This window comes from Lissotriton helveticus, chromosome 4_1 (genome assembly GCF_964261635.1).
Source record: "Lissotriton helveticus chromosome 4_1, aLisHel1.1, whole genome shotgun sequence".
NCBI lineage: Eukaryota > Metazoa > Chordata > Amphibia > Caudata > Salamandridae > Lissotriton > Lissotriton helveticus.
The window spans coordinates 1251828288-1251845255 of record NC_136063.1 but is presented as its reverse complement, the minus strand read 5'-3'; the positions used below and the strand labels follow the sequence as shown (position 1 = coordinate 1251845255).

General features: G+C 43.3%; 1 protein-coding gene across 1 annotated transcript in view; it reads left to right on the top strand.

The window, feature by feature from the left end:
* The window catches only part of KDSR (3-ketodihydrosphingosine reductase), a 332881-nt gene that overhangs the window by 12719 nt on the left and 303194 nt on the right, over positions 1-16968 (top strand). The window contains exon 2 of the mRNA XM_078687801.1: positions 4192-4281. Coding sequence (XP_078543927.1) covers positions 4192-4281 — 90 coding nt within the window. The remainder of the gene's footprint in view (positions 1-4191; positions 4282-16968) is intronic.

Sequence of the window (16968 nt, the reverse complement as noted above, 5' to 3'; positions counted from 1 at the left end):
TGCGCAAGGAAGCATATTCACTCCATGATAATAGATTACAGGCTCTAGTCGTGGATCCTTAGAGAATCTAAAACACTCTCCCCTACCAACAGAGCTCTGCGAATTTAATTTCTGGAGCAAGTTCCTTTCAATGCTATCGTCACTCATGCACTTTCAATTGGTTGTTGTTAAGACACGGTACAGTAAGTGAAAAACACTCGGGGTTTCCACACCATTAATATTAACGAAGATGTAGCTAACCTGAAGGCTTGTCTCGAATAATATTAAAAACAAGCATTGCCAAACCCAGCAGGTCTGGCTTTTTGTTAGTGTGAATGTTTGGCAATAGTTTAGCAAATCTAACAAAATATTATCTGGATGGCAAAACAAATGAACACACACGGAGGATCAGTGAGCACCACTGTGCTGCTATACCAGGCGAAGGCATGCAAACATCAAGCAGTTATGAACAAAAAAGCCACAATTCAGCAGTTAAAATATTGTCATGTCAGCAAAGTAAATGCATCTATGACCACACACTGGTTCTCAATTATAAGTTTAATGTCCTGTTGCATTTGTACTCTGACAAAATAACTGTTTGATTTCCTCATCCCCAAAACTTAATGTGGGCAGAAATGGAGCAAGGCAACCATCCACGAAGTGCAATGACCTTCTCCTTTTTTTTTTATGATATACTTTTATAAAATTTCATAATGTATACTACATGCAAGACATTTCCCTGAATTCGTCATTCTGCTTCCCACTTTACACATTGAGAAGAGGGACATTCAAATAGTTTAAATTTAGATTAGCAGCTCAGTAAGGTAGACATGACATAAGATATATAACAGTCTAATCCAACAGAAACATCCTGCATCCCTAGATTTGTACAAGCAGAGCATGTCCACATAGTATGGAAAAAATCACCCTCACTGTTCCCACACCCAAGACCTTCAGGAAAGGGAGCCTTCCCATACTGCCAAAGTTTGGACTAGGTAATCAACGCCGTATGTAGTATTTGCAATTGTATTTCCAATTGTATTAGCCTAAATTGTGTGGCGAAGGCGATCACTCTAGGGGTCATCCTAGCATCTCAAATTCTTATCTGATAAGCCCACGCCTTCTTTTTCCCATGTTGCTCAAAGTAAATCAGGTGTTGTGCGAGTTTTTGACAATAGTACGAAAAATCAAGGTTATTTGCTTGTACCTATCTCACCCGTTCATAGTTGAGCTTGTAAGGAGTTAAATTCTAGGACTTCAGTAAACTGTTTGATATTTGGGATAGAGCATAGTGAAGTTGGTGGTAATGCTAACTGCTGAAGGGCTACTATACCTGTGAAGGTAACTGTTCTAGAGGACCTTGCTGGTCCCCCTAGCAAGCTCTTTACCAGAGTTGGTTGCCCTAAGTACTTCTGACCGACCGCACTGACACTTATCTAAATCTCCTTGAAAAAGTTTTGAAGTGTCCGATTTTTGCTAAAGCTTGTTCACAGTTAAGAGTGAATTTGCACTGATTTATTATTGCTGGTAAAATTTAAATCTCCGGAACCTTCTACTGCATCTTTTTCATTCTAGTGTATACATTTTTATAAAAATACAGTCTATTTTTATAAATTGGTGTTGGATTTCTTAAGTGGCGTGGCACTGTCTTCTGCAATTGTTCTAGTGTTTGTGTTTGTTTTTAAAGAGTTTTATATAGCGCTAACTAGACCTGAGACATCAGGTTTCAGAGCCTGTACATGAGCACCAGTTTCTTTCCAGAAGGACTCATTCATTTTTGTTAGGCATGGGGAGATCAAGTCATTTGCCCAGAATCACAGGATGTTGAGTCGTTGCCGAGACTCGAACCCGGTTCACCAGCTTTACCGCTCTAGCCGTAAGGCTTCATCCTCTCCTCAATGCTAGATGCTTAACGCTTGTTCCTCTGTGCAAGCCTTGCTGCTTAGTGCCACAGATACCCAGGATTGAGCTGAGGGTTTGACAGACGAAATCTAAGGGTTCTAAGGAGGTTGGTAAGTGTATTTCACAGTGAGGTTACACTACCACACCATATCATACACCCCATTTCCTCAACGCAAAATTACCACAAAATTACTCCTAAATATTAAAAATGCATCTCAGTCAAAAGATGAACAGAACTGTACATTCAGGTAAAAATTCAACTTACAAAAAGTCATTTTGAGTTCATTTCCGTTTGCTGAAGTTTAAAAACTCGGGCGTTCTGGTTTGTAGTTTCACACTCAAAAAAATCCTTGTTTGGTCCAGCTGGGTAAAGAAATCTGAAATGCCGCTCAGGTAAAAATCCCAAACGGTACATCTCGCTGTAAAATGTCTCCCCAAATGTATCCATTGTTTCATAATGGTGTATTCTCAGTAAGTTGCATAATTACCTCCGTGTAAATAAAATTTCAGCCAGGCATACTTTATATGATGTGTAGTATACTTGTAAAGCGCACAGCTGCCCCAGCAACGGGGCGTCCCGGCGCTGTATAACTCTGGGGAACCCGTCCTGGCTTTCCCTGTGGGATGGTCCCTTGCTGGGAGTCCCCAAGGTGGAGCCAGGCATCCCCGGAATTGGTGGGGCCGTTGTGGAGATTAGGCAAGCTAATGCCCAGAGTTGCCGAGTGGAACCCCTGATTAGAGTAAGCACCGAAGCGAGAATTGTCAAGTCCGCTGACCAAGGTCCACGACCCTGCCGCGTCGGGAATTGAACCCTGGTCCCAGGCTGACTTCTGCTCTCAGGCCTGCCGCCTCTAACCAGTGAGCCACACTACTCCACAATATGATAATACTGGTTTTATCTTCTTCTGGAAGGAATGCACATTGGTTGTCGGAGCAAGTGCTCCGGGTGTAAGACAACGAGTTAGTGGTATGCCCTGAAGGTGTTTCCTTCTATTAAACGCCAGAGCATAGACTTTTGTCTAGCATATATGCTAGTCTTTTGCGCTGGGAGCGCTTGTTTTCTCCAGCTTATTTACAACTCTTCTGATGAAACCTTACCTGGATCCAAAGCAGTGTAGCACTGCCTGTCCCAATGCATAACTTCCTACTAAGAGCCAAGTCTTTGGGTTGTTTGTGGCCTTTCAGTTGTGATTACAGCTACATTCGGTATCTTTTAGGCCACTAACTAGTGAGCACTAGGTTTCATGTTAGGGGCCTGAAGGCGTTTTGCCTGCTGTCGATAATATCAGGCAAATATTTCACAATTTGTAAATGAATGTGCCAATCTTTCAGGACTTCATCTAGGTGTTCATCACAATTGATCATCTGATTTTACAGGCCCTGCATGGTGGAATTATGCTGATTGTAGGCCTGAGGAAATTCCACGAGGTCTCTAAAGCGAGGAGGGCGCAAACTCTCGTTATGGGTTGAAAACCAGTTCGAATTTAAATCATGCATGTTCTATAGTGCTGTTTGATCCAAGTCCCCTTTATTTAAACGAGAACTATTTGGTCTATGTTGAAATGGGTCCTAAGATCCTCTGTCAATGGGTTACTCTCCTTGTTTCCTTCCATTCCTCTTCGCAGGGGATTGGTGGAAGAGAGAGAATCTGTTATTTCCAGTCCGAGGATAGGTTCTTCAGTTAGTGGGCATAGTTATCGGACTCTCCACTGAGCACTCTTTAGCCAAAAGCCCTATTTAAGACATTCTAAGAAGGGAGGTAGAGGAGAATGACTACTGAGTATCATCCCCAACCATTAATGAAACCTTTGGCGACCAAACTGACATATAAGTCTGTGGTGAAGAAGTGCCTCTTCGGAGGTTTTCCCATTGTAAGGAGGGCCTTGCGATGCAGCCTGCCACACTATGTGGATGTGGGCTTGTCTCTTTTCATTTCACCCACAACATACTTTAGATTGTAGACCCTGAGGTGCCCTGTGGATGGACAGCCCAACTTCCACTTTCGCACTTCATTCTTTGTTGTTTCAGAAATGTGAGAAGGCCTTAAACTCAATTCCTTTCTTAAATCTTTCCTTTTCATCTCTGAAAATTTGTACTTGAAATAATGTACTATATATGTATCTTTCTTGACAAAAAACGTATGGAAATGAATCAGTTCTCAAAGGTACAATTCAGAAATACAATTGTTCTTTTCGTTTGAGTTTTGAGATGCATTTAACATGTTTACAAGACGAGAAAAATAGTTTTCAGTCACATTTTTATATGTTTTTTCTTTCACTTCGAGTGATGCACTTTCTTTGTGTTCTGCAGGTGACTGGCGGTTCCAGTGGCATTGGGAAATGTATAGCAATGGAATGCTATAAACAAGGTGCATGTATAACGCTTGTTGCTCGAGACGAGGTAAAAAAAAATCACTTAATACAATTCCTAGATCTATTTCATTGGGTAATTGTGTGTTTTGCCACAGGAAAGTGCAACGTGTCATTGGAAGGGTTTGCCATTGAATTACAAACACCACTTTACTGGTCTTTTCCACCTTGAACCAACAACCTCCCTTAACCGTCATAACACTTATATCCCCGTAAAGTAATGTATCCCCCAATCGGCAGGGCATTTCGTTCTTGACAGGCCTTTGAACACCAACATTACTCTCCTGCGAGTTCTGGAGTGTTTCACATAAATTAAGTAAACTGTATATAAGTTGTCTCTCATTCAGCATGCTTCTCCATTTATTTGCTGGATATTGTTTCCTCAATACCGCCAAGTTTCTCAGATAAAGTGTCCTGCAACATGCATATAGAAGTTTTGCAGCAAAATGGAAACAAATGGCACTTTTTTTTTAAAGTAGTTGTTTAGTGTGGTTATCAACACGTGTGAGTATTGTTTGTGCAATTATTTTACATAAGTGAGCATAATATTTTAGAATATCATTGGTGTCAGACAGCGTTCTGGTGACTGCAGAATAGACGGGGGATACGAGGCCTCATCTGGTGTCTTGGAGCCCGGCCTACCATAGCTCTGCAATGCGGATCCACTACAACCCTTTCTTCACTTTACTCTCACGGTAGCTGGCGAGCATTCACAGGATTCTCAGGCTGCTCTTCAGACACCGCCTTTGTATAGAGTAATGCTTGTAGCAGGAAACTCAGGGGCTGTCATAAAACTGGGGTACCTACAACACTGGAACAGTAAGGTATGAGCTTTCTGCACCGGGCTGTTCTCAGATCAACAGAAGGAGCACTCTGGGGCAGACAAAAGGGCAGGCGAGCTCTAAAAGTGTTTCCCAAACTGTGGGTCGCTTGCTGATGATTATTAGTTTTTTTCGGTGGGTGGCGACAGTCCTGGATTTATTCTATATAATCCTATTACAGCATATTAACCACCGACACATGATTTCTGCATCTTCTACACTAACATTCCCACAGTATGATTTGTATCGTGGGAATGTTCTCGCCAAAGATTGAAAGATGTGAGAATAGATCTGTGGTAAATATGCTGTAACATGATCTAAATAGGACCACGCCAAGTACACATATCACTGGGAACACGAGCAAGCTTATCCACTGGTATCCTGTTGTATTAACTTTGTTAAAAAAAGGTAATTTGGCCATTCGTTCTAGGGAGGAGTGAGTTACAAATCCAGCACACACTTTAAATGTGACTGACTGAACCAGCCCTACATGCCTTCAGCCGTAATAGCTTGCAAGTAAAGACACTAAATTGTCTATGTAGCGAAGCCGCCCCTCTGTCCCTGAAGAGGTGTGCGCAACTGGCGAGGCAAAGACACTGCAGGCTGCAACCCCAACCTGAGGCTGAGACTATTGATCGGCAGAAACAGAAAATCGGATGCTGCACATGTGTCAAAGTTGGGACTATCCGTCTACCCTCCCTCGAAGTTACATTACAGCTTCTGCTCAAACAGGGGTCAGAAGCAAACTCTACCTGTAAAGCTAGGTGAGTGGTGAAAGTTTGCCATTCTAAAAATTAGATTGTGTTCTAAATAGTTCAGCAAGCACTGATCTAGAAACTTCCTTACCTCTCATAACAATACTCCAGTCCTACCCTTTGCCCCTGCCATCATCCAAATGGCAGGGGGCCTGAAGACTAATCAACAGGCCCTTGCTAGCAAAAGGCCTCCTGGAGTTTCAAATGGGGCCCGGTCTTCATTGTCCTCCTTTAAGTGTCTCTTTTCTCCAGCCACAGGAATGTGGGCAATACCATGACTATTTCTAAGAACAGTCCTCGCCCTCCATTTTATGCTACACCTATGCCCGCTCTTTGTTTGGTGATGGCTGACAAGGTACATGCCTATGGCAGAAGTTCTGATGGTCATCCTAAGAACTGCCACTTTGTGAAGAACTTAGTAATTCTGTCTTTAGACTAAACATTTTCTTTTTCTACTAGTTCTTCAATATGCAGAAGGAGGAAGTGTACAGTGGTCTCTTTTGTTAAGAAGTATTTACTATAGAAGTTCTGCACACAGAATGTTTGCATTTTTTAAGCATCTATTTCAGAATTTTTTAAGGAATTATTGGTGGAATGTTTGCAAGAATGGCAATCCAGACAGAAGGTTGTGTTTATGCAGAAGCTGTACCTAAAATGTATTTTTAAGTAAAGCCCTATTTTTTTCTTCATTTTGAGGCAAAACTACTGTACACATGTTGCAGGCCACATTATATAAGACATTGTAGTGGCAGTGAGAGAACCATAAACCCCACACAAATTGATAAGTATGATGAATTGGAGACAAAAAGTGTCAGTTTGTGTAGTAGTCCAGAACCCTTTCCAATGAGGTCTTCCTTTGGTGGATATATTCCTTTTAGGTGGCTTGTTTTGTTATGATGGTTAAGGGAGGTTGTTGGTTCATTGTAGCAAAGTCTAGTTAAGTGGCGCTTGTAATACAGTGGAATGCCTTTTTCAATGGAGTGTACAGGTATATGCGGTGAGTGACACAGGGAGGTCATTCTTACAGTAAGTGGTTACAGTAGATTTCCTTTCAAATGAATGCATCCTGCTGTACTGGTGGTACACCAAGTCATGCCCCAAAAAATACTTTTATATTAAAGGCAGTGTTAATAGTGCTGACGGTTTCTCACATTATTTGCATTCCTTTGCAATGTTCCTGGTGTTTGGGGTTTTCCCCCCAAATTTGAGTTTTGGTAGGATTAAAAAAAAATATGCCTGAGACAGAGGGAGTGCCTTATTGGCTAAACACATGGCAAAAAGGAGTGTGCCTCTGCTTCGCCCAGCAGACACCTAAGAGAATCCGTGTAGTTAGCTGGCAGGTGTCTTTATGTTGATTATCTGTACCCCTAGCAACATTCTTGCTTTAGCATTTAGTACAGGGTGTCTCCCCCCTCCTCAGGTCCACCAGCTTTTCCTATTTCAGGCAGAACTGAATATTAGACTGGCAAGTGAAGATATGAACAGAAGGATTTCTGCCCAGAGTACATAAGTGACAGTCTTTTGTTTTGGGTGTGCTCCCTTTTGGCTTGCTTGGTACCGACCAATACAGGAGTACTATGTAATGATTGGAGCACTTCAGAAATGATGCATCGTAGCGCTCCTGCTGATTGGGCAACTATTCTTTGTTCCTGTTGCCCAGGAATTGGAATAAAATGAGGCATCCCACTTCCTTGATTTCAGCATTTCCTTTGAGAAGAATATGTACGACCTGCCAGAATATGGACTAAACCAATGGGAGGGCCCCGTGTTACCTTTGCAAAGATAGCCTTCGTTGTAGCCCTAAATAGATTGGAATAGGACTCATCCTGACAAGACATTCCAGTCCTGATGCCCAGGTGCTTTGCTTCTATGATGACCTGCCCACCTTTCAAGAAGAGGTACTTATGCCACGGCAAGAAAAGCTACCAATAGTTGCTCCACTGACTATAGCCATCCTTTTGATCTGAAAATGAAGAGATTTTTTGGTTAAAATGTATTTGTTACAGCAATTTACTATTCTCAAAAAGCGAGTTTTGCGTGGCGTTAATATTGCTAGCAATTATATTTCCGCCGTGAAGCGTAACATTTTACCAACCATTCCCCCACCCCCCAACCACAATCCACCCACCCTCTTTCCTGGGTACCCACAGCTGTACATAAAAACAAGACAAAATTCGTGAAACTATGCTTCACTTAGGTAAGGCCTCCTGGTCTTGCACAGGTGTTGGGGCCGTCAAGCGAAGTAATCTCAAGTAGAGTGGTTAGATCAGTTCCTTGAATTTCTGAGATTGTAGGGTTATGTAAGGTAGCCACAGGGTTCTGTATGCGTCATCTTGAGCTGACAGGGGAAGGGCCAACTTTTCAATGCTCAGAACTTGCAGGAGGCAGTGAAGCCACCCCAAGTGTGTGGGTGTTGTTTCCATACCCCACCGTGCCGTAATGGTCTGGGTTGCTGCCACCAATGCTATACTGGTGTTGTCACCTATGTGACGTGAGAGGAAACATGAGGGCATTGAGGAGACCCAAGATGGGGTAGGTCAGGAACCGGTGAGTTTGAGTCTGAAGATGGGTGCCGATGTTTAACATGTTATGTTATGTTATGTTACATCTATTTATAACGCGCACGGATACTCATGAGTGTCCCGGCGCGATGCCAAAGTGGTGTGGAGAGAGACTATAAGGTAAAGAAGTGAGTCTTCAATTTCCTTTTAAACACAGCTGGATCCTGAATAGACCGTAAGGCAAAGGGGAGGGCATTCCAGGCCGCAGTGGCCTTCACAGCAAAGGAGCTGCACCCTAGCCTCAGATACTTGAAGCGAGGAACCTGGGCAAAGCGAAAGGACATGGATCGAAGGGCTCACGCAGGGACATAAAAAGAAAAGCATCTCTGCAGATAGACAGGGCCGCACCTGTGGAGAGCACGATGGGCCAGAATCAGTGATTTAAATTCGAGACTGTCCACCACGGGGAGCCAGTGGCGAGATCGCAGCTGATGGTGAACGCTGTTCCTCGCCTAAATGCCCAATAGCAGTCTGGCCGCCGTATTCTGAACCACCTGTAGCCTTTTCAACCGGTAGCCAGGAATGCCAGCATAAAAGGCATTGGCGTGATCCAGCCGCAACAGAATCAATGCACACGTAACTGTTTCCCTCGCCGCCTGAGGTATGAGAGGGAAAACATTTCTTAGAGTCTTGAGAAGGCCGAAACGGCAGCCGGCCAATTTCTTGATATGTGTCGAGAAAGAGAGACTTTCATCGAACCATACTCCCAGGTTTATAACGGGTTTTCCTGTGGTGGAGGGCAGTGGAAAGTTAGACGGCCACAGCTGCTCTAAGAAATTAGGAGGGAATTTACCAAATAACAGAATCTCAGACTTCTGTTCATTGCACTTGAGCTGTGCATCCTCCAACCATTTAAAAATGGAGGCTAAGCAATGTTGCGCCACTGAAACAGAGTCTGTTACTTTGTCACAGGTAAAGAGCAGCTGGGTATCATCCGCATAGGCCCTCACCTTGGCCCCAAGCTCCTCTGCCAGATATATCAATGGAGTGACATACATATTAAAAAATAGAGGGCTAAGGAAAGAACCCTGCGGAACTCCAGTAGTTACTAACTGAGGGGAGGAGGAGGATGGAGGGAGCCAAATCTGCTCAACACGCTCCTCCAGGAAAGACCTAAGCCAACCCCAGACGGCTCCCGACACACCAATTGTGCCAGAAGAAGTGCATGTGGGACCGTGTCGAACGCCGCCGAGAGATCCAGCAAAATTAATGCCGCTCTCCCGCTGGCATCAAGGCTCTCCCGAATGGCCTCCGACACCTCCACTAAAACAAACTCTGTGCTATGAGAAGCTCGAAACCCTGATTGAGCTGGGTGCAGGAGTGCCTCTCTTTCCACAAACTCTGTGAGCTGTTTATTGAACACCTTCTCACATACCTTGGCCAGAGCCGGAAGGAGGGAGATAGGCCGGAGTTCGCTGGGCTAAGAGGGTCCAAAGAAGGCTTTTTAAGGAGTGTTAGGATCTTGGCCTGCTTCCAAACCTGAGGTACAATAGCTGTCTGGAGAGACATGTTGATAATTGAGTTCACTTATGTGTTCACGCTCTCTGCCACTGCTGCCAGGAGCCTGGCCGAACATGGGTCAGAGGGCGAACCAGACCTGGATTCCCAAAATGACCTCCGCTGAGGACATTTCCCTAGAATGTGAATAAGATTGCATTTAGCCCTACTATGTCGCCTGCATTCATTGCTGTGGGCTGGGTTAACCCTATGGAGTCTAACTGGTGTCGGATACCAATAAGTGGTGATTTTTGTGGCTGTTTCTACACTGAGTGTTTTATGTGCTGAGCGTCATGCTCTATAGTATATATCTTGCCATTCTTTATTGGTCAGCTGCCTCCCCAATTCAGCTTCCCACTGGAGTTGTGCAGGAGAGCTATGCTCCGTTATTGAAGGGAGTAACAATCCATATAGTTCCGAGACTAGGTGGTTGTCGTTTAGTTTCAAACTTCGTCAGTGGTCTTTGAGCCCCCTTTCTAACCGAGAAATGCATAACCCAGTGTCTGACATGTAGGTAATGGAACCATTCAGCTTCGGGGATGGCAAAATTGTTCTGTAGATAATCAGAAGGAATGAGGCCTTCCTCATTGAAAAAGTGCCCAATAGCACGGCAACCGGTCTCCTGCCAGATCCGGCAGGAAGGCCCCAGGCTTGGGGCAAACGCTAGATTGCCCACCACTGTTAGTGGGAGGGGAACGTGGACAGCCCCCCTTTGATTGCCCGATTGTCCCAGACTCCAAGCAGCAGGCCAGTTACCGGGGATATATATAGACTCTGGGGTCTGTGAGCACAGGGCAAAAATGCTATCTTCCCTAATGAGATCCTGGCAATTGCCCGGTCCATAAACCACCACGGTTTCTCTGACTCCATCCTGGACTATTCGACCAGGTAGTGGCGTTGTCACCTGATAGTGAGGAAGTAAGCTCAGGACTCAAAACCCTCCCTCTGCATGTGGGCGCCAGATTAACTGTTTCCGCATGCAAGGGCGTTTACCTCCCCAAATAAAGTGTTGTAGTAGGCCCTATAAGGAGGCAATCATACCTGGTGGGGGGTATCCAAGGAATAGTCTGGAAGAAGAAGAGGATCCTAGGGAGGATAGGTGCTAAGGTCGCTAATGAGCCAGATCGGCCCGCACCTGTGTTAATAAGTCTTGATAATAGCTTTTATTTCCTCTGTGGGCGGAGCCAATTGCAGTCCTAAGTATGGGATAGCCCACTGGAGTGGATACTTCTGTGTTAAATATGCCATAGTTTCTTGCAAAACTGATAGGTTGAGGGCCTGTGACTTACGGAGGTTCATACTAAAGCCCGAAGCCTCCCCAAACTCCATCATCTCCCCCAGGAAATGCGGTAATGTGACCCAGCGGGGGGCCCTCAAGGGGGGGTCATACAAAGTAACCCGAACATCATCTATGTATCTGCTTCTAAAATGTCATCATTATGTTGTCTCTAATCCCCAAAATTCCTGTTAATGTAGCCGTTCTCCTTTTCACTTCACTGTATAAGTAGTAGTAGAGCTAGGTAACGGCTAAATGGCAGGTTAGACAAGCATTTGCAATGCAATCGGTCTCGCCTTTGGGACTTTATATGTATTTAGCTATGCAGCACATTAGCCTGGGTGCTGAAACATCTACTGTTCTTTAACATGGAGGGAAAGTAAGCTCCAAACTGAGTGACATGTCAGGTCTGGGAACACATGGAGAGAAATATTGCCTTTCAGCGGGAAATGGTATAGTCCAAAGCTCTGTTTTTAATATAAAATCAGGGCCTTCAGTGGTCCTATCACTGAAAATACAAGATTTGAAAAAAATATTATTGTCTATGGGTGCTCGTGGAAGACCATTTCTTTGGACTGGAATCTAGAGAATGCTAAAGTGATTCTGGTATTTTACTGACCTCTGCTGGTAGTTTTCTATCAAGAAAGTTAAATAGTCAGTTGCCAGAAAAAAGTCCCTAAGCGGAAGCAGACGAGTCCTAGGGCTGATTTCCAGAGCCCACAAAATACATACCCATATAAGTGTATACTAAAGTATATACAAGAGGTCTTGAATGCTCGACCTAGAGAGACAAGGGCTTGAAAAGAAAAGATATGGAGCAAGTGCAGTTTCATTGTCTAGGAGAATGGACAGTTATTGTATAAAGACCTTGAGTCCATTATTACAAAGACCCTTAAGTCCAGCCCGTAGACCAGTTAGTTAGAGGTTTTATAAAGCGCATGGCTGCCCGAAGGCTTCCCCGCACTGGGAGGTCAAGCTGCGGCGGGGAGCTATGCTTGTTAGGTTACTCGGGAAATAGCCATATCTTCAGTTTTTTCCTAAAACTAGATTCCTCATCTAGCAGTCTTAATTCGCGGGGCAGGGCATTCCAAAGCTTAGGGACCAGATGTGTAAAAGGTCTGCCACTCCATCTTGCTCTCTTAATTCTTGCAGTTCTAAGAAAGCGTTCATGGGATGATATAAAACTTCTAGTTGGGACATGTGGCAGGAGCAGGCCTCTGATTTTAGGGGGACCTCTGTTGTTTATTGTTTTAAGTGTCAGGCAATGGGCCTTGAATTTGATCCTATCATCAACAGGAAGCCAATTAAGCTGTTTCAAGTGCTTCCTTACTGATTTGTGGTTTGGAGTTTTACAAAGAAGCCTAGCTGATGCGTTCTGCATTGTTTGTAGTCGTTTAGCAGTCGAATATGAGAGTGTGCATCCGACCCCTCTAATTGCGCATTTCCTAGAGCTGCGACACACCACCCCTAAAGCAGAAATGAATCCCGTATATTGCACATCAATGGCATGGTATATGCTGACAGGAAGACTGTTATCCTAAGCACTCTGTTTCTCTGGAGTTTATCCGTTTTTATGATTCTGGAGGTTGGTGCCTCAGTCGTCGCACGTAGTCAAAAAACGTGCCCAATATAACAAGTGAATGTGGAGGTTAGTGAACTAGCCTCGAGACTTGGCTCCAAATTTACAACGAAAACGACGTTTTCTCATTGATTTACTTCAATTTATTTGATTTATTTATGTTCATTTTGAAACAAATTTCTTGGTGAAATAATCCATGATGTTTATAACAGACATAATAACCTTCTTATGTCGTGCGTACAATCAATGTATAATCCATTTTTCCATACACCCAATGCATTTCGGGTCAAACCAACAAACGTGACCCTTCGTCAGGGGTCTGTAAAGGAAAATCAGACAGGACCGGATTAGTCACTCTCTATCGTATAGGACTACACAATATTCACTGTAAGTCTACATCACTTTGCTATGACTCTATTCCACTAAAAACATGGTCTGTGCAATTATGTTACCAATCCACTCAAAGACTCTTAATAGTCAGGCCTGAATACACATGAGAACAAGATGGTCCATCACATAAAGCTACTAAACTCTAACTTCATGGCATGTTTCATCAGTTTCAAGGACTTACGTGAAGTAGGACGCCAAACGCGTCTCGAAGGGATTCTGAATGAAATTGACCGCGAACGATCGACGGTCCTGATAGGCAAACGGCTCAGTCACGTGCCCGCGGTCGCATCCAATCATGATGCGGCAAGCAGACCACGTGAGATGAGTAGACTGGCTTCACAACAAAGCGGATCACGGAACCACAATTGTATGAAATCCTATGTAGACAACAACATTTATGATTGCTAGAGCATGGTTTAAATGCAATGCGAATACGATGAAAACTAAAAGGTTACATTTGTGAATGAACTTAAAAACTCAACATTGCAAATATACGTTACCACTTAAATACGGGGTACAGGATGTTGCAAAAGACAATGCATGAAAATCAGTCCCATTATAGAACCCAAGAATGTTCAATCCTATCGTTCAACCCCCATGGGTGGGCAGAGTTCAGTCTTTTGATCCAATAGTATTCCGCTCTCAATCGTTGTTTTATTGGATCCATGTCGGGGCGCTGTTGGATTACCTCGATCACCGTGAATTTTAACTGAGAGATTTGGTGATTCATCTCTTTCCAGTGTGTTGCCACTGATGATTTGAGATTATTGAGTCTGATGTTGCTCTTGTGTTCCGTGATCCGGATCTTGACCTTGCGCTCTGTTTGCCCTATGTATATTTTGCCACAAGGACATTTAATCAGGTACACACAATTCGCAGTGTCACACGTGCTCGAGTGTTGTAAGGCTATTGGAAAGCCTTTAGTAGGATGCATTAGCGTTTTTCCACACATAACGTTGTTGCAATGGGTGCAGTTAAAACACTTGGACATTCCTTTCCACGTTTTGATCTCCTTAGACGGAATATTCAAAAGTTCCTTCAAGTTTTTTGATCTTTGGTAGGCGAAAGTGATATGTTCACTATATAACCCCTTCAGATCTGGTTCTGTTTGGATCAAGTGCCAATGGTTCTTAATGATTCTCTTGATTTTCTCAGAGTCTGAAGAGAATTTTAGAACACACACTGTTTTTGATTCAATTTGTTTGATCTTCGGTGTCAACAAGTCTGTTCTTTTAAGTTTATCTACTTTCATTATGGCTTGTCAAACAAGCCATAATGAAAGTAGATAAACTTAAAAGAACAGACTTGTTGACACCGAAGATCAAACAAATTGAATCAAAAACAGTGTGTGTTCTAAAATTCTCTTCAGACTCTGAGAAAATCAAGAGAATCATTAAGAACCATTGGCACTTGATCCAAACAGAACCAGATCTGAAGGGGTTATATAGTGAACATATCACTTTCGCCTACCAAAGATCAAAAAACTTGAAGGAACTTTTGAATATTCCGTCTAAGGAGATCAAAACGTGGAAAGGAATGTCCAAGTGTTTTAACTGCACCCATTGCAACAACGTTATGTGTGGAAAAACGCTAATGCATCCTACTAAAGGCTTTCCAATAGCCTTACAACACTCGAGCACGTGTGACACTGCGAATTGTGTGTACCTGATTAAATGTCCTTGTGGCAAAATATACATAGGGCAAACAGAGCGCAAGGTCAAGATCCGGATCACGGAACACAAGAGCAACATCAGACTCAATAATCTCAAATCATCAGTGGCAACACACTGGAAAGAGATGAATCACCAAATCTCTCAGTTAAAATTCACGGTGATCGAGGTAATCCAACAGCGCCCCGACATGGATCCAATAAAACAACGATTGAGAGCGGAATACTATTGGATCAAAAGACTGAACTCTGCCCACCCATGGGGGTTGAACGATAGGATTGAACATTCTTGGGTTCTATAATGGGACTGATTATCATGCATTGTCTTTTGCAACATCCTGTACCCCGTATTTAAGTGGTAACGTATATTTGCAATGTTGAGTTTTTAAGTTCATTCACAAATGTAACCTTTTAGTTTTCATCGTATTCGCATTGCATTTAAACCATGCTCTAGCAATCATAAATGTTGTTGTCTACATAGGATTTCATACAATTGTGGTTCCGTGATCCGCTTTGTTGTGAAGCCAGTCTACTCATCTCACGTGGTCTGCTTGCCGCATCATGATTGGATGCGACCGCGGGCACGTGACTGAGCCGTTTGCCTATCAGGACCGTCGATCGTTCGCGGTCAATTTCATTCAGAATCCCTTCGAGACGCGTTTGGCGTCCTACTTCACGTAAGTCCTTGAAACTGATGAAACATGCCATGAAGTTAGAGTTTAGTAGCTTTATGTGATGGACCATCTTGTTCTCATGTGTATTCAGGCCTGACTATTAAGAGTCTTTGAGTGGATTGGTAACATAATTGCACAGACCATGTTTTTAGTGGAATAGAGTCATAGCAAAGTGATGTAGACTTACAGTGAATATTGTGTAGTCCTATACGATAGAGAGTGACTAATCCGGTCCTGTCTGATTTTCCTTTACAGACCCCTGACGAAGGGTCACGTTTGTTGGTTTGACCCGAAATGCATTGGGTGTATGGAAAAATGGATTATACATTGATTGTACGCACGACATAAGAAGGTTATTATGTCTGTTATAAACATCATGGATTATTTCACCAAGAAATTTGTTTCAAAATGAACATAAATAAATCAAATAAATTGAAGTAAATCAATGAGAAAACGTCGTTTTCGTTGTAAATTTGGAGCCAAGTCTCGATGGTATATGCTGACGAAATGTGCGCATAAACTGCCCGTATATGCACCGGCGCTGCCTCTACAGCACCAACCCCGCATAACGGTGACACAGGAAAAACTAATGCTTAATCTCCTAAGAACTATGGGATTGCATACTATGAAGAGGATTTTCCCTGGAGACCAGTTTATATCACAAACCGATCCCTCATTAACACCACACCGCGCATCCCTACAAATATTTGCATATCTTAGACTGTGTGCAGCAGTGAAGGATCTTTACCCCTCGTTCCCCGATGAACCACCGACACACTCTGCACTCCAAATACTTCTAACTGCACCTACACGTCAAAGATTAGTGACCAACCTATATAACGCAGCTCAGCAAGAACAATATCGAGAGCAAGAACAAGCTCTGCAACGTTGGGAAGATACACTAGGAACTACAATTTCCACTGAAGACTGGAGTTATATTTGCGCCCTCACCCAAATACTCATGTCCAACTGCAACTTGCGTATCATACATTTTAAATTCCTACAACTAGGATATTATACGCCATTCCAACTCCACAAATACGGTCTTCGAGACAATGATTTATGTACAAGATGCAAGGCACCACAAGCTGACTTTTTACATTTGGCCTGGGCATGCCCACAGCTTCACACTTACTGGTATTCGGTTACTAATATTCTCACTACAATGCTTGCAGAAGACATTCCAAATCTATCTTAGATCTGTTTACTGGGAACCCATAAAATTAGGCAAATCCGCATACACAATTTCTAGCGGTGGCACTACTCTTAGCTAAGAGAAGAATAGCTATGAAATGGGGTAGCAAACAAGCGCCTAAGAGCGAGCACTGGCTCACAGATATGACTTATTGTAAGGAAAGCTTAGACACATATGCGGAAGAAATCCCAGAAGCCTCCCGTCCGAAAGATTTTTGGGACCCACTAATGCAATATTTAATGGCCATGCAAAATGATGACTGAAATGCTATATTGATCTCTTATTGGACGATAAATGTATG